Raw genomic sequence first — 23424 nt, 5'->3', positions numbered from 1 at the left:
CATGGCTACTGAAGAGCTTGCTTCCTGGGGCCCAAACATTAGTTGGTTGATTTGGACTTGGGTGTCCAACACTCTGGAGGGCCTTTGGGCCCCGTAGGACACAGCAGTTCATTTGTGGTAATGTCAAACAGAAAGACTGGAACAGTGGGGACAAAAAGGGCTTTTAAGGCGTGCCCGGCAGCAGTGTGCCAGAAAGCTGCGGAGCACGGGGGAGGGGCAAAGAGGCCAGCTGTGCATGCCTGTGTAGACCTGCACAGCTAGACACATTACCATACCTTCACAGGAGCGTCTTGCCCTAACATGCTGCAATGAGAGCGGCTGACTCCGCTGCGACTCGCACCATGTGAAGTGCAGTGTCAAGATGAGGTAGAGGTTTGGCAATGACACCTTTCCACAAACTTGAACCTTCTGAGTTTGCCATGGCCTTGGTCATGTTAGCCTGAGAATTGCCAGATCTCCCCTTACCGTGGTGTGTGTGTTCGGTCGGCCTCAGTATTGTAGTTGAGCCCCATCCTCAGTGGTCCTCAGCTGAGCAGGCACCCCCTCCCCCAGCTAGCTGCCTACACCCCCTCCCACTCCTCACCCCACACCAAGTGACTGGATGTGCAGAGCACAAGGGGGGCACTCCTGGGGCTCCGCCCACGGCACCTTTCTCAGCCCCAGCCCCTCAGAAGGTGCTTGTGGCAGCAGATCGCTAGGAGCCTGGGCAGAGGGAAGGGTCTTGCTGAGTCGGGGATGGAGCAACCCCCATTTTACTCCTCTACCCATCTTCCCTTTCCTTTCCTCACAAGGGCTATCCCATTAAGGGCTTTCCCCCTGGAACCCCTCCTCCACCGCTCCCGCAGAAAGGACACCCTGGGTCTCTCCAAAGCATGATTTTGTTGTGAAGCTGTGGGGCATGTTTCCTACAGAGTTCTTGCCTGTACCACCTGCCGCGGCGGGGTGCCTTTGCAGAGATAATGGACAATCTGTTGGGTCTTCCTGAAGCCTGTCAAATGTGTTCTTAAAATCGCCATCAGCTTGTCAATAGCAAGGCCGCAAAGTCGTTGCATACTTAGAGCTGCGTTTTCCTGAGACTGGCTATTCCCAATGAGGTTTCCTTATTGTGCACATAAAAAAGCCAACCCTTTAAGCTATGCATTCACTAAGCTTCCCACCTGCATGGCGCTGTGCTGTGGCGGCACGCAACACAGGAAACTGTGGCTTGTCCTACTGAGAGTGCAGTCTGCTCGTGGTTGTTGTATCGTGTCCTGTGATCAATATGAAATCTCTGTGATCTGTGTTGGGTTTGGGGGGATGTTACAGTGTCTCCCTGATATACTTCAATTAGGAAATAGCCTCAGTTGGTCAGGGTCACCTCTGCTGACATAGCATGTATACGACTTTGAGGTCAGCAGTCCTCAGCGGAACCGAAGGCAATTCTTCAGAGGGTAGCTGAGGCAGTGCCATCCTGCAGACAGATGACATACGGTACAGCCAGACACACGCAGGTCTTTGGGAGTGGAGCTGGGCCCAGGCAGTGAAAACCAAGAGAGGAGGAGAAGGACCAAGACCCACGTGTCCTGGATGGCCTGACCCGCAAAGGGCACAGAGCAGGAGATAACCCCCAGGATGGCCCAGTGCCCAATTTGTCCTCGTTAAATGTACATTTTTGCATGAAAAGGACCTTGACCAGTCCTGAGGTCAAAAAGGAAAACGTGAAGAAACATAAAATTATGCTTCTGAAAAGTAGGCTGAAATAAACATTTGTAAATAGCCAAAAGAAGAAAATAAATGCACTTAATGGTAAATAAACTTATGGTCATTGTGTTTCCTCTCTGTTGGGTTGAGAGGGAGCCCCACCTGGATCCAGTGAGCCTTGGGCTTCCGTCACTCACCTTTGCTTGCTCGTGGCTGTGCACATCGATCTCCTCATGCCCTGGGACATTTGAGTCGTGGTTTTCAAGTGGAGGGGGAGTGGTAATGTTGCAGCTGAAATTAACTTCAAGTTTGCACAAGCCATTCTAATCACTTGAAACAAAAATCTTAAAATGTCAAGCTATAGTGTCAAAATACAATATAGACATATCCATCTGGGGGAGGGAAAGGTCTTCATAAAGAACGTTTTAAAAATCCTCCTTTGCCAAGGTGGATGTCAGAATAAAAGCAAGACCACCCTGTGGGGGTGGGAAGGGGGCAAGCTCGGGTTTTTAAAGGTTTGCAGTCATTTTAAGACATCCTGCTGATGGTGTAGAGAGTGCTTGTCATGGCCCACATTTGCCACTGCACTGGCCTCCAAGCCCCATACAACAAAGACCTTGGAGTTGCAACAGGAACCCTAACCCTAATGGCTCCTCGTCTGTGGCCTCTCTGTGCAAAGTTCAGGAGAAGCGTGACACCCTGCCGGGGCTGCTTTGCTGAGCAGCCCATGGTGGGTGCAGGGCTGGTGTCATACACAGGAGGAGGAAATGCAAGTGGGTTGGGGAGCATTTGCACAGGATACCTGGAGCCCACCCTTAGCTATTGAGTTCTTTTCTACTGCCTCAATTCCTGCTGACATTCTGAAGGTGGCCCGTGACCTCAGGTGGAGCCTGTGGCCCTTGAATGGTTCTACTGTCACTTGCTTCCCACTGCATATACAAAGACCCTAAGGAACTGGGTGAGAGACGGGCCAGATGAGGGTCCCTTACCTCCTGCAACCTCCCTAACCCGCAAGGTAGAAGAGCCCTTGCCACACACTGTCCAGGCTGGCAGCAAGGCCTCTCTTCCTGCCTCCCACAGTGGCCCAGCTTCGTCCAAGCCCTGGCAGGGCCTCTCAGGGGCCTGCTGGCTCTTCCATGGTGCTGTCGACCCAGTCCAGGTCTCTCCCAAGCTGTCCTCTGAAGCAGAACCTCAAGGGAATTAGCAAGATATACAGGACTGAGGCAGGGATGTTTTATTTTTTAGTAACCTCAAGGGCATTTTTTGTACTGATATGTTTAAAAGTCATAGGGGATAAGGCCCTAGTCATCACGGATTCAAGCAAGTTTCTGTCCAATGTTCTGGAATCAGCTCAGTGACTGTACAGTGATCAAGTGTCAGAATTTGAACCTGAACTCTTCTGATGCCAGGCTAAGGTTTGCTGCAACAGAATGTAGTTCTTGGTCCTCTACTCCAGATTTCTCAGTTTCAGTTACAAATCAGTTTCTTAGAAAACCTCCCTTTAATATCACATGGGGGAATGAAGGTTAAAAATGTATTAGGGATATTGGGCCCCAGACCCCTTCTCTTTGGAGTACTCTGCATAGTCTTGGGCAAGACCCTATTCATTTGGGGGTCTCTTCCAGTCCTCTCCTTTCCCAGCCTCTGACAGTGACACAGCCATTGTCACCCCAGGCCAGGTGCACTGCTCAAAGCTCTCTGCATTAGGAAGATTTTTCCCTTCCCACTCTCTTTCAAGACCACCCCCAAGCACATCCAAATCTCAGGGCCACCCTCAAATGTTTCAGGACAGGTAGTTTGGGAAGCCAATTCTGCCAAATGGTCAGGGAAAACCAATCACCTTTATGTCAACTCACCCAAACATAAAAAGATGGGCAGTTGTTCTACTCATTCTCCGAGGCTACCTATTCCAAAACTAGATGTGGACATACCACAAAAAGAATACTTGTGCCAAATTCACTCACATAGCAGCAAATGCCCTAAAATAACTTGTATATTCAACAGAGCAGTGAATTCAATGAACAGCCTGTGCCTGAGGATTAAAAATATAATTTAACATTAGAAAATACTTTCAATTATAATTAATTACATTAACAAATTAGAGAAATTTTTTTTAATTGTCTGCTCCTGTCCATGGGTAAAGAAAAAGTTTTTAAAGAAATCCAAGACAAGCTCATACTTAAGCATTTTAGCAAACTAAGTTTGGAAGAACTTCTATTTCCTAAAATAGACGGTCAACATACTTCAGTGTGAAATGCTAGAAGCGTGCCCATGAAAGTCAGGAACTGCACACAGGTGTGCACTCCGCCCTCCACCAGTCACAGCTGCACTGGAGCTCAAACCCAGAGCGTGGATGACTGGGAAATCAGATATATGAATATCGAAAATAAAGTGGGGATAATCCGATCATCTGTTTTGAAAATTCAAAGGTCCACTTCCTTCACATCCATGCGAAAGACCAGCTGCAAATCCTTGGAGGCTTGGCTGAGGATGTCAGGGAAGGGGTCCTGGTGATCCTGGATGACCCGCTCCAGCATCTCTGCCTTCGTGGTCGGCTCCATGGCGCGGTACTTGAGGAGCAGGAAGGTCACCAGTCGCGCCTCCTTCCTGCGCAGCGCATCTTGGAGAGAGGCCCTGGCATCCCCTGCGGCCTCGTCCCCATGGCTGCTGGAGCTATGGGCGTGGGGCTCACTTCCCAGGGTGGCTGGCCCATCCTGAGGCGAGGGCTGGGCCCCCTCCAGGCCCTGGGCTTCGCTCACCTCCTGCTGGGCCTCCTCCAACGGGCACTGCACACTCCTGACGCCCAGAGGCATGCTGACGCTGCTCAGGGGAATGGCGGCCTGCAGGGGTGATGGTGGGAAGTGGGCACCTGGGAACCTGGGGCTCTGCTTTGGGGGTGGGCTCCTGCCTCCCAGGGGTCTCCCCTGCTGGGCAGGCAGTCTGTCCATGCAGAACCCAAAGGATGAAATGATGGGGCCCTGGTGGTGTGCCAGCCAAGCCCGAGGATCTGGGACTGGAGGCTAAGGGGACCTGTCCAGTATGGGAGAGCCCTGGGGACACATCCAGGTCGGGCATCCCACCTCCTGCCCCCCACCTCCCAACATCCGCCCCCTCACCTCCCCCCATGCACCCAACATCCAACCCCCAACAACGCCCCTTCTTCCCCTCACTGCCCCACCTCCCCACATCCCACCAACACACCACCTCCACTAAGAACCTGGGGAGGCAGAGCCCTGGGCCTCATGAGCCGCGGCAGGTGGGAGAAGGCGGGGTTTAAGGGAGGCCCAGAGGGAGGAGCTAGGACCCCCCTCCAGGGGATGCTCAGACCCGGCTTCCGGATGTGACGCCATTAGTCTTCCGCCCAGGAGGCCTGAGAGACGGGACGGCCTCGGTGTCGGATGCCGGATTCAGGTCACGCAAAAGGACTCCAGGTAGAAACGTGGGGGAGGCCTGAGGGCCCCCGCCCAAGAATTCAGGGTTCCCATGCCGTCGCCCAAGGAGGCCCCGGGAGGGTCCTCATGCTGGGCACTGTGACCCGCATGCCACACGCATGCCGCCACCCGCCATTTTGAATCGTGAGAGGGAAGGCCTTGCTCTGAGGAGGGAACCCATGTGGGCAGAGGGCGGGAGCACAGACCCACCGGGAGTCAACGGGAGGCCAGGAGGGAGGGCCGAGGGCACCCCCGGAACGCACCACGGGCACAGTCGTCTGCCCAGGGAACCCCTGGGTTGGTGACCCGTTGAGACGGCCGCAGACATCCCCCGGGGGTGTGTCAGGGCAGGGAGGGCCTTGGTCGGACATGACGGCCCCGGTCAATAAAGGGGTTGAGGACCCTGGGGGGGGGAGGGGAAGGGGCCCCAGACGAGCCGCTCCTGCCTGTCAGCCATGGGAGGCCCCGGGGTGGAGTGATGACACGCGGTGTGCCCTGACTTCCTCCTCCGCGCCTCAGAGGGACTGGGACCGGCTTAAGGAGCAGGGCCTGAGTTCAGCCGAGAGGAGGGCCCAGGCCCTGCTGGGAATCATGATGAGGAGCCCCCAGGAGGACTGAGGGACCCTGGACTCCCGGAAAGACTGAAGTTTGGGAGCTCCAGGGTGCTCAGAACCTGTGCAGCTGGCCCTGACTTCCTCATCCGGGTATCACAGGACCTGGGGACTTGCATAAGGAGCAGGCAGGGCCTCCTTTTGGTAGAAGGGAGGACCCAGGTCCTACTGGGAGTCAAGGTGAGGGCCCTGAGGGACGCCTCAGGACTGTAGAGCCCAAACAGGCAGAGAACCTGGGCCCTTGGGCATGGTGTTGGGAGGCCCCAGAGCGGGACGTGCAGATGAGGATGCTCAGGGGACTGCCCCTCCAGCCAGAGAGGCCGCCCGTGAAGTTGGCCCTGCTTGCATGACCCCTGAAGACCCGGGAGAGGTGTTCCCTCCTGGTGTGTGCCGGAACCTCTGCCTCTACCTCTCAGGGAGGTGAGGAACAGAACCCTTAGGCAGGACGGAGGGCATGAAGGTTGGCCTACCCAGAAGGAGGAGGGACCGTGCAGAGACCCGCTTCCCCTTCTCCTCGCCAGGAGGCCCTGGGCAGGGCTGGCTGGCTGAGCCCCTCCTCGTGTCCGGGTCAGGGTTCTCTGGGACAGGAGGGTCTGCACCCAACATCTCTACCCAGGTCAGCTGACGCAGCATCCCGGGCCCTGACTGGGGACCCTGTGAGGACCCAGCAGGCTCCCCATGCCAGGAGGCCTGCCGGCCAAGGCAGGGCCTGGACTCACGTGGGCACTCACTTCCTTCTGTTCCTGCTCTGGGGTGTGTGCCCTGTTCCGAGAGCTCTGTCTGAGGCCAGCATCGGGGGCAGGGGCATGGTGGGGGGAGAGGGTCCTGACTGCGCCTGCAGGGGACACCCCTTCCTCGCCAGGTGGGTACTTGACAGAGGCGAGCACAGCTCACCTGTCAGCGCCGGTGGGCCCGGGGCTGGGCTGGCGGCCGTCACCCTGATGTGCCCCCTCGTGACCTCTTTCAGGGACCCCAGGAATCGGCAGGTGAGCGCCTTGCTCTGAGGCACCTGTCCAGAGGTTGCAGAGTCGTGGAGGCACAGGCCCAGCTAGGAGACAAGGTGTGACGCCCATCCAGAATGTGTCCCCAGAGCTGTCCCATCCCAGACAGAGGGCGCCCCTGGACCAAGCCCTAGAGCCTCAGGCTTTGCAGAACCCTCCCGAGGTCTGCCTCCCACCATCCTGCGGTTTCTGCAGGGACAGGCCACCCGCCCAGCAGGGGAGACCCCTGGGAGGCCCATGCACACCCCCAAAGAGGAGCCGGGGAAGCAGCCTGTGTGGGGGCCACCAGGGCCTCATCTGTGGGCCAAGGCCCCTTAAGCTCCCTGTCCCCACAGGCCCCAGGGTCCAGAGCTCCCACCTCGTTGCCACCCTCCTGCCGGCTGCTCAGCAAGTCATCGTGCCTCGTCCTGCGAAGCTACTGCACGGGATGCTTGAGGAAGGCCTCCATCCCCCAGGGGCACCCAGGCTCTCCTGGGAGCACAGGATCCGCATGCTGTGCAACAGCGTCCCTCCAATTCCTCCTCTTTCCCCTCCTCCTCCCCCTCCTCCTCCCTGTCCTCCCCCTCCCCTTCCCCGTCCTCCCCCTCCCCCCTCTCCCCCTCCTCCCCCTCCTCCTTCCCCTCCTCCCCATCCTCCTTCCCCCCCTCCTTCCCGTCCTCCTTCCCCTCCTCCTCTTTCCCCTCCTCCTCCTCCCCCTCCTCCTCCTCCCCCTCCCCGTCCCCCTCCTCCTCCCCCTCCTCCTTTCTCTCTTCCCCCTCCTCCTCCCCTTCCCCTCCTCCTCTCCCTCCTCCTTCTCCTCCTTGTGTTCATCCTCCTCCTTCCTGCTCATCCTCCTCCTGCCCCTCTTCTCCCTCTTGTTGCTCTTGCTTTTGCTGTCCTTTGATCCCAAGCCCCTCCTGCTCTTTCTGTTGTCTGATGTCAAGCCCTCTGGAGGAAGCTTACGGTCCTCCAGGGACCCCGAGTCCCCTCCAGAGCCCTCAGGGTGCCTGCCCCTCGCTCACTGCCGCTGCCTCTGTTCCACCGACCCACCCGATGGTGGCCTCGGCAGCCCAATGGCAGAGGGTCTGAGCACCGCACGGGCCCTGGAAGACACGGCATCCTGTCCCACGGCCATGATTCGTAATGCGGCGGCTGGTCTGGTGGCCCTCCTGCTCCACAAGTACCGCGCCAAGGAGCCGACCACGAAGGCAGAGATGCTGGAGCGGGTCGTCCAGGATCACCAGGACCCCTTCCCTGACATCCTCAGCCATGCCTCCTGGTCCTTGCAGCTGACCTTCAACATTGACGTAAAGGAAGTAGATCCCAACAGCCACTCCTATGTCCTGGTCCCCACCCTGGGCCTCACCTGGGATGGGGTGACCGAAGAGCAGCGCCTCCCCAAGACCGGCCTCCTGACACTGCTCCTGGGCGTGATTGTCCTGTGGGGAAGCCGGGTCCCTGAGAAGGAAATGTGGAAAATGCTTAGTGCCAGGGGGGTGTACCCTGGGAGGGAGCACGTCATCTTCGGGGACCCCAGGGAGCTCATCACCGGGGTCTGGGTGCAGGAACAGTACCTGGAGTACCGGCAGGTGCCCGACAGGGATCCCGCTCGCTGTGAGCTGCTCTGGGGCCCCAGGGCCCACGCAGAGGCCAGCAAGGTGCAGGTCCAGCAGTTTTTGCTCAGGCTCCTTAGCAGGGCTGCAGGCTCTTCCCAATCCCCATCCGAGGAGGCTAGAAGCAGTGAGAAGGGGGCTTAGCATCAGCATCTGTTTATGAATGACATCTATCCCATGTATGTTTGTAGCTTACCAGTTCAGTGCGTTGCTGTTTTGTAGACACATAGGGACACCTTCCATCTGCGTTTGTGACCGGAGCTAGGTCACATGGCATCGGCCTCGCCACTCCCTCCCAAAAGTGATGGAAATTAGCAATAAAACGGAGAAATAAAAGTACGCTTGGTTAATTCTTGCTCCTGATTCCTTCTAATCTGTCACTTCACAGAACTAAAACACAAGCAGGTAACTGAATGTGCTTGCTGTGTTCAAGAACCTGGGAGACATGTGAGGCTGATATTTACAGCGAGGGAGGGTGAAACAGGGAAAATCACGGCACTCCACAGGGCCATGATGTGCGGTGAGCCTATGACCCGAGGACCTGCGCAAATGCCCTGCACCCGCTCAGCCTCTTCAGGAAACATAAAGTCCTTCACATGCAAAGTGCCTCAAGTCTGGCTGGCTGTGAAGACACCCACCCTAAGGCAAGGGGTGATTCCTCCCAGACCCTCCCCATGGCCAGGGGCCCTGCAGCTTCCCAGCTCGCCTCTGTCCTTGGGCTGCAGGGCTGCTCTGCCAGGGCTGAGGAGGACCCACCTCGGTGAGGAGTGGGGGTGGGGGGAACGCGCGCCAGGACGCTGGTGGTCACAGAAGCCGGCTGCGCCGTGGCAGCAGCCCTGAGGCTCCGGGATGGTCCTCTGGCTACAGAGTCGTCGGGCTGGGCACCCAACCAACCAGCCCACCTCACTACTAGCCCTCTTCCCCCCCACCTTCCCCCCCACCTCCCAGCACTACACCCCAACACCCGACCCCAATTACAAATACTGCCACCCACTGAACTTCCCACCCCTCATAGCCCTTCACCTGCCCCCCACCACCCGCACCCTCAACTTCCCACCGCCTACCTTCCCACTCCCTCCCCCCTGCCCCACTTACCTCTCTCCACCCCCACAACACACCACTACTACACCTCCCACAGCCCCTTCCATCCCTCCTCTGACCACCGCACCCACACTGGTCCCAACGCCCCCACCCATCGACTTCCCAACCCCCAGCTCCCACCCCACCCCTTCCCCAACCCGCAGCTCCCTCCAACCCACATTGCCCTCCCACCCACCTGCTGACACCTCCCCCAGAACAACCCCCACACACCAACATCCCACCCCACATATACCCACACCTCTACCCCCCTGCCCCACCTCTCCCCACCCCACCACCACACCACCTCACTACTACCCCTCTCCACTGCCTGTTCAACCCCCACCCCAAACCCCACCCCCACCGGCCACCGAAATTCCCCTTCTCCACAACCCTCCTGCTGCACACCACCCCATCTCCCCCAACTTCGCAACACCTACCTTCCCACTCTCCTCCCCAACTCGCCCAACTGTCACCACCCCACCCCCACCCCACCTCACTACTACACCTCTCCACCGCCACTTACCCCACACCTCCCACCACCGTGCCCCCACACTGGCCCCCAACTCCCTCATCCACCGACTTCCCAAAAGTCCGCTCCCACAAACCTTCATCCAGTTGTGATTTGGGAGCTCCAGGGTGCTAAGAACCTATGCAGCTTGCCCTGACATCCTTCACCCCACCCCCCCGCCCCCCCAAATCCCCACCTCCCACCCTCAACTCCCAACACCCACCCCCACACCTCTCCCCATGTACCCAACATCGGACCCACAACATCCCCCCTTCTTCCCCCCACTGCCCCACCTTCCCCCATCCCACCACCACACCACGTCCACTAAGGACCTGGGGAGGCAGAGCCCTGGGCCTCATGAGCCGTGGCAGGTGGGAGAAGGCGGGGCTTAAGGGAGGCCCAGGGGGAGGAGCGAGGCCCCCCCACCCCAAACCTTGTGCTTTCCTCCTGGCAGCCTCCAGGCGGTGGTCTGACCCGGCTTCCGGATGTCACGTCATTAGTCTTCCGACTGGGAGGCCTGAGGGACGGGACTGCCTCAGTGTCCGAGGACAGATTCAGCTCACCCACAGGGACTCCAGGTAGAACCGTGGGGGAGGCCTGAGGGCCCCCGCCCAAGAATCCGGGGCCCCATGCCGTCGCCCGAGAGGCACTGGGGACTCGCTTCAGGAAATGCGCCTCCCTTCAGCAGAGGGGAGGAACCGGGTCCTAATGGGAGGCAGAGTGAGGACCCTGAGGGACGCCTAAGGACTTCAGAGCCCAAAGACGTAGGGAACCTGGGCCTTAGTCATTGCTGAAAAAATACAGATTTTTCTCCCAGAACCCTGCTTCTGCTGAAAACCCTGTCTAGTCACTTGCTTCCTTAGGTGTGTTAGTGGCACTATGGTATCTTGGAGACATTATAACCACCCCTCCATTTTGTGTTGATTTATAGGGCTCCAACTTGCAATATTTAATTGTTAAAAATTACTTGTCTGGTTATATGCACAGTAGGAGCTTTTCAAATATTTACAGTACCTAAAAATGAATATCTACTCTTCCCCTCTGAAGTGATCCATTTTTTACCTACTGGTAGACTAAAAGAAATTTTTAACAGCTTTGATATGGTACTAGGCACAGTCTACATCAATAAACAAGTTATTATTTGAATAATGTGGAAATACTGCTGGAAACATAAAGTCTAAATTATTAGTTCTGTTTACCTGCATTACCTTGGAGAATTTAGTGCCTCTTTCTAAGTATGAAGGGTCATAACTGCAAACTTTGCTTCCAAACTGTGAGATATCTTTGAGGAAACTCTTGTCCTACTTTATTATATGGGACTTAGAGAATTTGGAGAAACTATATAAGCTTTCCAGTGAATCTTTTGAGGCAGAAATCTTAAGGTTTTATATTCCATCAGCCACTGCCATTGTTTCCACTAGACTTTTCCTTGAGAGATTGGCTAACTTTACCTGCAGCACTGAGCATAGTATCTAGCATACAGTATATGCTCATTTAAAGCCTATTTAACAACTAAATGAGGTCTTGCCTTTTCCCTAAGTTGCAGTTTATTACCACCACTAATTTAAGATCTGTCTGAGGGAACCAGAAAACAATATACAGGTTTTCCCCCCATCAAAACTGGTGTTCCTATGAAAGCTTCATAAGCCCAAATGGAATTAAGTAAAGAAGCAACTGCTATTAATTTACATGGAAAAATTTATCACTCCCAGACCCCCAAAACCACCTTTCTTAGGCTTTTCCAATGCCTTCAGACACATCTTGGTAATGGATGCATAAAATAAATCTGGGTAAAGCACAGATGATCAGGGACACAGTTCAAAACTATGGAGGCTTGATGCTGAGGTGCTGAGTGTAGTTCCTAGGGCAGGAGCTTGGGGTGCTGTTCTTGCTACTCAGGGTGTGCAGTGCCCTAACGGTGGCCCCATGGCCAAAAAAAATGCTGAATGCTGCTTTTGCTTTCTCCCTTTGTTTAAAAAAGCAAAAATTCTCTTTGGATTTCTTCCAGTTGGTGAAAACAGGTACTAATGTAGCTCTTTGGTAAAAATGAAGTAGTGTGATGCGAGCTTTCAAAAGCAGGTGACACCCGAATGAGCTTCACTTCCTTGACACACACATCAAGGAGCAAGTGTTCACTGACTTGTCAAGGAACAAGAAACTGTTTCTCTTTTTACACCATGTGTTCAATTTTTCAACTACATTACTATCACCCACTGCTTATTTATCCTTTCCTCAATATTGAAATTCAGTTCTCATCAGAATTCACTTTTTCTTAACCAGGGCTAGCTCTCAAAAATCACATAAATTGTTTCATAAAAAACCATTTCATTGCAGGACCTAAAAGCAACAGAAATCTGTTCTAAGAGTGAATAGCAGAGAATATTTGCCAAGTGTTTAAAAAAATGTTCATTTTAGAAAATAACTATTTTCCACACCTAAAAAAATCTAGTTAATCATTATTCTATCTACACAATTTCATTTTTCCCTTTTCACTTAAGATTTTCCCATGACATAAAAAGCTTTGAAAGAACATTCAATTCAAAGTGAGTTAAAATGCCTCAGAGGACTCTGTATACAAATTCAGAGTAGCAGAAAGAGTATTGGTGGCTCTCTCCCACACATACACAGTGATTTAAGATACCGGATGCTTCAGGGGTATGATGTGAAAATTCGGTTTAAAAATAGAGATTATTAAAAATGACAGTTATGTTCATCCAAAATATATAAAGAACTCAAACGCCTCCACACCCAAAAAGCAAACAACCCGATTAAAAAATGAGCAGAGGATATGAACAGACAATTCTCCAAAGAAATTCAAATGGCCAAAAGGCACATGAAAAGATGCTCCACATCGCTAATTATCAGGGAAATGCCAATTTAATCCACAATGAGATATCACCTCACACCAGTTAGGATACACAACATAGAAAAGACTCTGAACAAGAAATGCTGGCAAGGATGGGGAGAAAGGGGAACCCTCCTACACTGCTGGTGGGAATGCAAATTAGTTCAACTATTGTGGAAAGCAGTATGGAGGTTCCTCAAAAAAGTAAAATTAGAAATACCATTTGACCAGGGAATTCCACTCCTAGGAATTTACCCTAAGAAAGCAAGATCTGAGATTCAAAAACACATATGCACCCCTGTGTTTACTGCAGCACTATTTGCAGTAGCCAAGATATGGAAGCAACCTAATTGTCCATCAGTAGACGAATGGATAAATAAGAGGTGGCACATATACCCAGTGGAATACTATTCAGCCATAACAAAGAAACAAATCTTACTATTTGCAACAACCTGGATGGACTAGAGGATATTATGCTGAGTGAAAGAAGTATAAGGCAGAGATAGACAAATGCTGAATGATTTCCATCATTTGTGGAGTATAATGATGAAGCAAAAGTGAAGGAACAAAATAGCAGCTGACTCAGAGACTCCAAGAAAGGACTAGCCATTACCAAAGGGGAGGGGTGGGGAAGGGCGGGTGGGGAGGGAGGGAGAAGGGGATTGAGGGGTATTATGATTAGTTCACATGGTGTGGGAGGGGGTCATGGGGATGACAGTGCAGCACAGAGAAGACAGGTGGTGACTGTGGCATCTTACTGAGACAGGGGCCATGGGCTTAGACAGTAGGGTGAGGGCATCTAGAAAAAACAAAGCAAGATAATCGATTGTGGGGTTTGCTTTAGCCTGCTGGGGGCCTGAGTCTTTCTGACTCTACCCTGGTGCTGCTTTTCTCCCTCCAGCCCTAAACAAATGACTTGCAACCTGGGCAATGTAGCAAGCAAGCCCAAAATAATGTGGTAAAAACAGGAAGGATTCCATCTTGAAAATAATCTTAATACCCAATTAGTTAAAAAGTAAGTTTCTTAACAAACAGTCAACTCAGCCCACCTCGGGAGCAAGCAGGCAGTCTTAAGTGATACTCTCCCAGACCAGGAAGCTAGTATCCTGGAAATCAGAGCAGCAAAATTCTTGTAGATAACCAGGAAGACTAATTAGAAACCTAATGTCTCTTCAAAGATAAGCATTTTGGGATCACTTAGCAGGTGTATATTCCTAGCCCTTTGTCTCTTAACTGCTTGTAAAACCCCCTAGACAGCACGCACCACCGTGGGACTCTCCTGTCCCCTCCTGGCCTGAGCCAGGAGCCCTGTCTCTCGCTTTCTCTCTAAATAAAAGTCTCTGCCTTGCTTTCCTATCTTGAGTGTTTGCGATGTTCATTCTTCGACTCTGTGAACAAGAACCCCAGCATCATTACTACACTGATGGACAGTGACTGCAATGGGGCATGGGGGGAAACTCGATAATATGGGTGAATGTAGTAACCACACTGCTTTTCTTGTGAAACCTTTAGAAGAGAGTGTCAATGATACCTTAAAAAAATGGCAGTTATGTTAAAATATATTCTGGTTTGATCTTTGTTAAATATGAGCTTTAAAAAATAATTCACCTTGAAAATAATCTGACAAGATTTAGTGCTAGGTAGATAAATCCTGGCATATTCTTGGTGGAAGAGACAGAACCAGTAATGGTGGTTCTAGAAATAAAAATTATGAAGTAAGCTGAACCCATAAAGTGCCTCATCCTCTATGCCTGAGTGTCAGACTATATTGGATTTTATATTCCTCAACGAAATATTCAAGAATTTCTTCAAAGATTCAGAGAATGGCAATGATCGAAATAAACCAAAAATGAAATCTACATTTTTAAATCAGTCTGTTGTTATGCTTTTTGGAGTGATGGCAAAATACTCAGAGGCATTTCCTCTACTTCTTTGTGGGTCAGAACAAGACTATCTGGTTAATGAGATACTAAGTCCAGAAATGACCCTTGGTCACTCAGGTTGGGTTGCACTCCAATGGATACAAAACACGCGGAGCACAAAGTTAAGCTCTGATAAATGACCTACCCAGCACAACTTTTCTTCCTTCTGGATCAGAGGGCTTCTCCTTCCCCAAAAGTTGGACCCCCTACTCTATAAAACAGACTAATGTTCTTTACCACTAACTGGGTACAAATGGGAGAGTCTCGTTCCTGCCCTCATCGGGAGAAGGAAACGCACCATCTCCATGGGCGCCAGGGGCACATCGAGACACCGGGAAATCCCTGAAGTGAAGCAAGTGCTCAGAAATAAAGAACCAGAGGGGCCCACTTTGAGGGATTGCTGTACGGCAAAGAGGAGAGAACTCTAAAGGGGTAGGAGGGAGGGCAGTACTCCATTTCTGGTTGACTTTTATTAGAAAAAGGGGGTGGATATCGTTGCAGTGCATGCACAGGGAAAATCTAGAGCCTCTCGAGATTGAGGGCGCCATACAAGAATGGAGAGACAAGAGGCCCATGGCCAGCCTCGTACCCACAGGGTCGTGGCGCCACTTTCAGAACAGGCACAGCGATGGTGATTGCTTGTAGGGAATGAGCGCTGGAGATGGGGGCGGGACGATGCTGGTCTTGTGAGCGCTGATTGGCTGATGGCGTTCATCGCCCGTGCCATTGTTGTCGGAGCCGAGCTCCTGACGCATGCTGCGTCGCCCTGCACGTGCAGCGTTGAAGCGGCGTTGGCGCCATTGAGAGCCGCAGGAGAACAAGCCGCGGAGAGGTAAGCCGTCTGCTTTATCCGGGACACGGGCCTCAGCCCAACTGTGTGGGCTTCCCAGATGCTGCACTTGGGTCAGTGAAGAGCGCGAGGAGCCGCCTGGGTTTTGACGCTGTGCTTTGGGGCCTTCCCGCCTCCCGGCCCAAGGCCCTGAAGCCGGCTGGGCGACCCGGATCTGGGCTCAAGGCCTGAGGAGGAGGGGAAGGCGCCTTTTCGGCCGGCCCCTCGCGCCCCTTTCTCTGAACAGGGAAGGCTGTAGTACCGTTGGTGTAAACGCGCCTTGGTGAGACCGCCCTTTATTGGAAGGATTTGGGCCACCTAACCCGTCGCCCTTTACTCGCCAGACTTAAAGGCCGCAGTCCCCAGCTTCCTGTGCTCCCAAGAAACGATACAAAACTCCAAACCAAACATTTTTACCTTTGAAGGAGGGGCGCGAAGGGAGAAACCTCAAGCAGTCCCTGAAGGACTTCTCCCCGTACCATCCAGTCAGCCGTTTGGGGACGTTTGCATGGGGCACGGGAATTACATGGACAGATTCCGGGGAAAGCCTCAGCGTCAGGGCGGACAAAGTGACTGCTAGAGTGATTAGCTAAGTGGTTCAGCCAATTTTTAAAGATTAAAAAGGATGGATATAAACGCTGCCTCTAGGTGAGAAACAAAACTTGCCTCCTTTTACAAAAGCTTTTGGGGAAGATCAGCACGTAGCTGAGTAGTTCAAGCGGTGTATGTGGGGTGATGATAGGTTATGCTTCTAAGGGTATGAGTCTGAGCTAATTGATTTGTGCGTCTATTTTTTTTTTTTTATAAAAATAGAACTGGAAGCCGCAATGGGAGATGCAGACTGGGAAGCAGAAACTATCCGATCTTCTCTGTATTCTCATGTTCCTGTATTTGAGAAGGTAGTAAATTTAAACTTTGCAAACCTAAAATTTAAATGTTACAAATTTGATCGAAGTTGAAAATCACGGCGGTGGCCAAGTTTTTAATTAGTTTGTCTCCGTGCGCCGTGCTTGTCTCCATCTGATTCTCACTATTTTGTGGGGAATGACAAGGAGGCACTCTAAGCCTCAAATAGAATAAAGTGGGCTGAGCTAATTTGGTGATTAAAAACTAAGATGTATGTCATGATTAACTTGATTTGAAAATAAGCGGTTCAGAACTTATTGTGGCTGAAGGCCAGCTTGTACACATATAGTTGAATGTGTCTGAGAAACATACTGTAAATTGAACAATGTAATTTGGTTCTGGGTGAGATGTAGAATCCTGAGCACTGGTTTCACATAAGGGGGCTTTCAAGATAAATATGTCAGGCTGAGCCGGATGGTATTACCAGTTGGTGTTCGAATGCACAAATCATCAGACCTTTTTCCTTAATGTCATTTAGAGACGTACGTTATACTTCAGAAGGGGCCCTGGAGCAGCTTTCTGGGTTTCTGCCTGGAAAATTGACCTAACAAAACAGTGAGGATTCTACTTTAGAAAATAATATATTTGAGGGAATGTTTTTGCATGTTATCGGCCTGCAAATGTCTCCCAAGAGATTTATTTTTCCTTTAGACTTTACAGTTTGCGTTAATGTTAGTCAATTCTAGCACTTTTTGATTCCAAGTGATGTCTCAGTGGAAGTTCTTATTCACACACAAATAGAAAATATGCAGTCCTTTGTCTTATTTGGATTTCATGTGTATGTAAAGTTTACATTAAATTACCTAAGATGTTAATCTGAATTTATTATGTTTCTTGTTTTGGAACTTATTTTAGGAATAACACCTTTTGTATGGATTTTTAAAATAGTTGCCTTCCCATCATAAAAATATTGGAAAAGAGGAGAAAAAAAGCACCTGAGAATCTTGCTCACTAGGTAAAACACTGCGGTTAAATTCTTATTAAGTTTTCTTCTGTTTCTGCCAAAGATAATAAACAGTAGTTTTTAATTCTGGCCTTTTCAGTCTTCAGCACTATTCCATATTCCCACGGACTTCCTAAAAATAATTTCTTACAGTTACGTAATATGTCTTGAACTGGGTCTAGCACAATATTGATTTTCAGCTGGTTGGGAATTTAGGGTGTCGTTAGCTTTTCACTGTAATGTTGTCATGCATATCTATGGCTTATTTGCTTTAATTTGGGAGTATTTTTTCAAAAATAGAATTTTTCAAAAATGGAATATCCTTGAAAAAGGATATTATATGGTGTTACTCCCCCATCTAGTTCTCAATAGATTTATTATAATACAAAGTTTAATCACAGAAACAGACTTTCTTCCGCTTGGCCTTTAATAATCAATCATCTGTCTTAATTTTTATTATTTCTTAGTCTAAGATTTTTGACTTGTTATTCTTCAAGTAGTACACTGCACTGTTTCATATGGTACATATTTATTGCCTAAGGTGTTTGAAATTGAGGGTGGCTAATTATAAAATCTTTAAAATTAACTTGTTTGGAATCTTTGTGCTACTCAGTAATATACCTTGTTTCGTGATACTGGGAATATGAATATTAATTTATGTTAACAATTCTACATTATGACTCTTAATACATATTTGTGTGGGGCCAATTTGTAAATTTTTTGCATTTGTCTCCAAACTTAGCACTTGGCTCTGGTTGTCCAGTTAGTTAGTTGGCTTATTTGACTTGAAGGAACAGGGTGCAGTCAACAGCTGTGTTTGTCTGCTGTGGTTGAATAAAAAGGACAGAAACTAAGGAAGAATATGTGACATTTTTACACAGGAGAAATTAGGGCTCTTTTAAAGCGACCATTTTGGTGGGTTGGTCCAGTTGAATTTCCACTTCAGGGGACTGCTGGGCTTCTGCTTTTGTGTGGCTCTGAGACTGTCTTGGATTGGTGTAGCTTAAACAATTACCCTGTCACAAGCCATTTCTGAATGCTTTTCAAGATTTTCATTTAGAGATTTAATATTATTGACATATGTTCACATAATTTTGAGCTAATAAGCCATGGCTCTGGTAGCTGCTGGAACCTCCTAGTTCTAGATTTTGAAGTGAGTTTAGAATCTACCTAGGGTTAGAGCAATGAAAGATGTGTGGTTAAGAAACATCTCATGATCAACAATTATGTAGTGCAGACATCCCAGTGTTCAGGCATTTGTATGTTGCATCCAACTTGTTGGGATGGGTATTGGAACGGGTGAGTATGGTGAGTGTACTGGGTTTGCTCACTAACTGTAATGTGTCTTCTTAGACGACCATGAGACTAAGTCTACACAGTGATCACTTCTGACCTGACCTGTTTGCCTTTTGTTTTTGGTGGCATTTTTCAGAGGGTAAATACTCTTCTGATGAAAGTGTCAACAGCTTGAGATAATTAGTCCATCCAGAACTGTAATTATTTTAAGCAGTAGTAGCAATGTTTGTAATAATTGTTTCAGTAAGCAAATAAAGTTCACTGTTTCTCTGTTCACTGCATATTGTGATTCTAAAGCAGCAGGAAAAACTGTGACCCTTGGACATTGCTGAATTGGCAGACCTAAGGAAGTTGAAGTGCTGGAGCCTGAGAAAGATTTTGAGCAACATCTGTTTATAGTCATCAGTGAGGTGCACGAAGATATTGTGTCTTCGGCTAGAGAGCATGAAAGAACATTCTATGCTGAGTAGGGGCAAGTTGTGGGAGATGGACAATATGTTCATGCAAATAGACTCATCTTCAAAATCTAAGTAATGAAGTCAAGGACAGGGTGACAAAAAGATGTGAGAAGGCTGAGGAGAAGGGTGAGGAGACTGCAAAGGTGGCAGAGCTGTTAGTTGAGCTAGTCTGGAGGATAGGGAAGTGAATCCTTTTGAAGGAGGATTGGAGGTTTGTAGCCACTGAATTCTAGTCAACTGATGGAGATGGGCTGACACCTGGGAAACTGAAACCAGAGTCTTTTATTGTCTCTCTTTTTTTCCCTCTTAACTGTATTCAATCATCACTTACATTATGTTTCAGCTATAAACTGTGGTCGATAACCTCAGTATGAGTTTTTTGGGTTTTTGTGGGGTTTTTTTGTATCATTACTCTACAGTTACATGAAGAACATTATGTTTACTAGACTTCCCCCATCACCAAGTTCCCCCCACATTCCCCATTGCGGTCGCCATCCATCAGCATATTAACATGTTGTAGAATCACTACTTCTCTGTGTTGTACAGCCCTCCCCGTGCCCCCCCCACATTATACATGTGAATCATAATGCCCCCTTTCTTTTTTCCACCCCCTTACCCCTCCTTTCCCACCTGTCCTCCCCAGTCCTTTTCCATTTGGTAGCTGTTAGTCCATTCTTGAGTTCTGTGTCTTCTGGTGTTTCGCTCTTTCAGTTTTTTTTTGTTCTTACACTCCACAGATGAGTGAAATCATTTGGAACGTGTCTTTCTCTGCCTGACTTACTGCACTGAGCATAATACCCTCTAGCTCCATCCATGTGGTTGCAAATGGTAGGATTTGTTTTCTTATGGCTGAATAATATTCCATTGTGTATATGTACCACATCTTCTTTATCCATTCATCTACTGATGGACACTTAGGTTGCTTCCATTTCTTGGCTATTGTAAATAGTGCTGCGAGACACATAAGGGTGCATCTGTCTTTTTGAAACTGGGCTGCTGCATTCTTAGGGTAAATTCCTAGAAGTGGAATTCCTGGGTCAAATGGTATTTCTATTTTGAGCACTTTGAGGAACCACCATACAGCTTTCCATAATGGTTGAACTAATTTACATTTCAGCAGTGTAGGAGGGTTTCCCTTTCTCCACAACCTCGCCAACATTTGTTGTTGTTTGTCTTTTGGATGGTAGCCATCCTTACTGGTGTGAGGTGATATCTCATTGTGGTTTTAATTTGCATTTCTCTGATGACTAGTGATGTGGTGCATCTTTTCATGTGTCTGTTGGCCATGAGAATTTCTTCTTTGGAGAACTGTCTGCTCAGCTCCTCTGCCCATTTTTTAATGGCATTATTTGCTTTTGTTTGTTGAGGTGCGTGAACTCTTTATATATTTTGGATGTCAACCCTTTATCGAATCTGTCATTTATGAATATATTCTTCCATACTGTAGGGTACCATTTTGTTCTATTGATGGTGTCCTTTGCTGTACAGAAGCTTTTCAGCTTGATATAGTCCCACTTGTTCATTTTTGCTTCTGTTTCCCTTGCCCGGGGTGATATGTTCATGAAGGAGTTGCTCATGTTTATGTCCAAGAGATTTTTGGCTATGTTTTTTTCTAAGAGTTCTTTGGTTTCATGACTTATATTCAGGTATTTGATCCATTTCGAATTTACTTTTGTGTATGGGATTAGACAGTGATCCAGTTTCATTCTCTTACATGTAGCTGTCCAGTTTTGTCAGCGCCATCTGTTGAAGAGACTGTCATTTCCGCATTGTATGTCCATGGCTCTTTTATCATATATTAATTGACCATGTATGTTTGGGTTAATGTCTGGAGTCTCTATTCTGTTCCACTGGTCTGTGGCTCTGTTCTTGTGCCAGTACCAAATTGTCTTGATTATTATGGCTTTATAGTAGAGCTTGAAGTTGGGGAGCGAGATCCCCCCCACTTTATTCTTCCTTCTCAGGATTGCGTTGGCTATTTGGTGTCTTTGGTGTTTCCATATGAATTTTTGAACTATTTGTTCCAGTTCATAGAAGCATGTTGTTGGTAATTTGATAGGGATTGCATCGAATCTGTATATTGCTTTGGGCAGGATGGCCATTTTGATGATATTAATTATTCCTAGCCAAGAGCATGGGATAAGTTTCCATTTGTTAGTGTCCTCTTTAATTTCTGTTAAGTGAGTCTTATAGTTTTCAGGGTATAGGTCTTTCACCTCCTTGGATAGGTTTATTCCTAGGTATTTTATTCTTTGTTTTGTCATCATTACTCTACAGTTACATGAAGAACATTATGTTTACTAGACTTCCCCCATCACCAAGTTCCCCCCACATTTCCCATTGCAGTCGCCGTCCATCAGCATAGTAACATGTTGTAGAATCACTACTTCTCTTCTCTGTGTTGTACAGCCCTCCCCGTGCCCCCCCCACATTATACATGTGAATCATAATGCCCCCTTTCTTTTTTCCACCCCCTTACCCCTCCTTTCCCACCTGTCCTCCCCAGTCCTTTTCCATTTGGTAGCTGTTAGTCCATTCTTGGGTTCTGTGTCTTCTGGTGTTTCGCTCTTTCAGTTTTTCTTTGTTCTTACACTCCACAGATGAGTGAAATCATTTGGAACGTGTCTTTCTCTGCCTGACTTACTGCACTGAGCATAATACCCTGTAGCTCCATCCATGTGGTTGCAAATGGTAGGATTTGTTTTCTTCTTATGGCTGAATAATATTCCATTGTGTATATGTACCACATCTTCTTTATCCACTCATCTACTGATGGACACTTAGGTTGCTTCCATTTCTTGGGTATTGTAAATAGTGCTGCGAGACACATAGGGGTGCATCTGTCTTTTTGAAACTGGGCTGCTGCATTCTTAGGGTAAATTCCTAGAAGTGGAATTCCTGGGTCAAATGGTATTTCTATTTTGAGCATTTTGAGGAACCTCCATACTGCTTTCCACAATGGTTGAACTAATTTACATTCCCTTCAGCAGTGTAGGAGGGTTCCCCTTTCTCCACAAACTCCCCAACATTTGTTGTTGTTTGTCTTTTGGATGGTGGCGATCCTAACTGGTGTTTTCCTTAAAGGTATTCTTCAGGCAGCAGGAACATTATCCCAAGAGGAAGGTAGCAGATGAAAGAAAGAATGCAGAGCAATGGATAAGGTAATTATTACCATATGGAAAAATCTAAATATTTTGTCAAGCAAAAACAACAGTGTCATGTAAATACAAATATTCTTTGTACACCTGACCATAAATAGCACAAGTGGTAGGAAAGAATAAATTAAAATGTTTTATGGTCCCTGCATGCCCCTGTAGTAATTTTTATTACACTCTGGAAACTTAACCATGCATGCTGCAATTGCTAAACTAACCACTGAAGAATAAGCAGATTTAGAAAATCAGTAAATATACATAACATGTGGATATGATTAACAGACTTGATCTAATTGACGTTTATAGAACACTACATTTAATAATGGCAGAATATACATTTTTTTCAAGTGCCATGGAATATTTACCAAAACTGACCACATATTGTGCTTTAAAGCAAGATTCAAAGGACTGAAATCATGCAGAGTAAACTGTCTGACCCTGGGAAAATTAAGCTAGAAATCAATAACAAAAATATAAACAGAAAATGATCAGATGTTTGTAAATTAAGCTGTGTATTTCTAAATAACTAATTTGTCAAAAACAGAATCACAGTGGAAATTAGAACTGAAAGATACTGAAAATGAAAAATAAAAACATAACAAACAGGAAGAGATAAACTGTCATTATATGCATTTCCAATTATAAAATCCAAGAAAATCAACATGAAAACTGTTGAAACTAATAAGCTCTCAAAGAAATGCCTGATGGCCACATAAAAATGAATAGCTTTGTCATATACTAGCAAAAGCTAATTAGAAAGTGTCATGGTAAAAGTGCTCCACATCACAACAGCAAGAGATACTACAAATACCTAGACAGAAACCCAACAAGAAATGTTATGCTTTATTGATGGATAGAGAGATGTGAGTAAACAGAGAACCCTAACTCAATGGGATGTCATGTAGGGTTAATAACACTGACCTGGGCTCCAGGAATCCAGAGTCCAGACTGCTCAAGTTCAAATACTGGCACTGTATTGATCCTTTTACAAGAAAGTAGATTCTTATTGAACTTGTGCAAATAAACATACTGCCATGAAATATAAAAATAGTCACTGAGAGTTTTTAAATTCTGGAGGGATCAGATAGAGAAAAAGATAAAGTTACAATTCTGCTCATAAAGGTATTGTCATTTACAAAACTGTTGTCCGTCAGCTTAAAAGAAAAA

At 48.3% G+C, this 23424-nt stretch overlaps 1 protein-coding gene, 2 long non-coding RNA genes and 1 pseudogene across 3 annotated transcripts; all 4 read left to right on the top strand.

Moving 5' to 3' along the window:
* The first annotated feature begins 5020 nt into the window (after positions 1–5020).
* On the top strand, positions 5021–7298 carry LOC140847383 (uncharacterized). Its single transcript, XR_012127360.1, has 3 exons — positions 5021–5111; positions 6690–6782; positions 7059–7298. It is a non-coding gene; the product is annotated as an uncharacterized lncRNA (long non-coding RNA).
* A 477-nt stretch (positions 7299–7775) lies between these two features.
* On the top strand, positions 7776–8459 carry LOC140847373 (melanoma-associated antigen 8-like). The gene has a single exon (XM_073227549.1). It carries the CDS (start codon positions 7776–7778, stop codon positions 8457–8459), a length of 684 nt encoding a protein of 227 aa, XP_073083650.1.
* Positions 8460–15440: 6981 nt separating this feature from the next.
* LOC140847521 (uncharacterized) lies at positions 15441–17360 on the top strand. Its single transcript, XR_012127568.1, has 3 exons — positions 15441–15502; positions 16313–16398; positions 17261–17360. It is a non-coding gene; the product is annotated as an uncharacterized lncRNA (long non-coding RNA).
* A 1599-nt stretch (positions 17361–18959) lies between these two features.
* LOC118969979 (MORF4 family-associated protein 1-like) lies at positions 18960–19290 on the top strand (annotated as a pseudogene).
* The last annotated feature ends 4134 nt before the right edge of the window (positions 19291–23424 follow it).

This window comes from Manis javanica, chromosome X (genome assembly GCF_040802235.1).
Source record: "Manis javanica isolate MJ-LG chromosome X, MJ_LKY, whole genome shotgun sequence".
Lineage (NCBI taxonomy): Eukaryota > Metazoa > Chordata > Mammalia > Pholidota > Manidae > Manis > Manis javanica.
The sequence above is the reverse complement of the archived record's forward strand: the minus strand, read 5'-3'. Positions and strand labels throughout refer to the sequence as shown.

Bases quoted from the DNA above. Each gene is read 5' to 3' on its own strand.
- LOC140847373 (XM_073227549.1), top strand. From the start codon at position 7,776: ATGGCAGAGGGTCTGAGCACCGCACGGGCCCTGGAAGACACGGCATCC.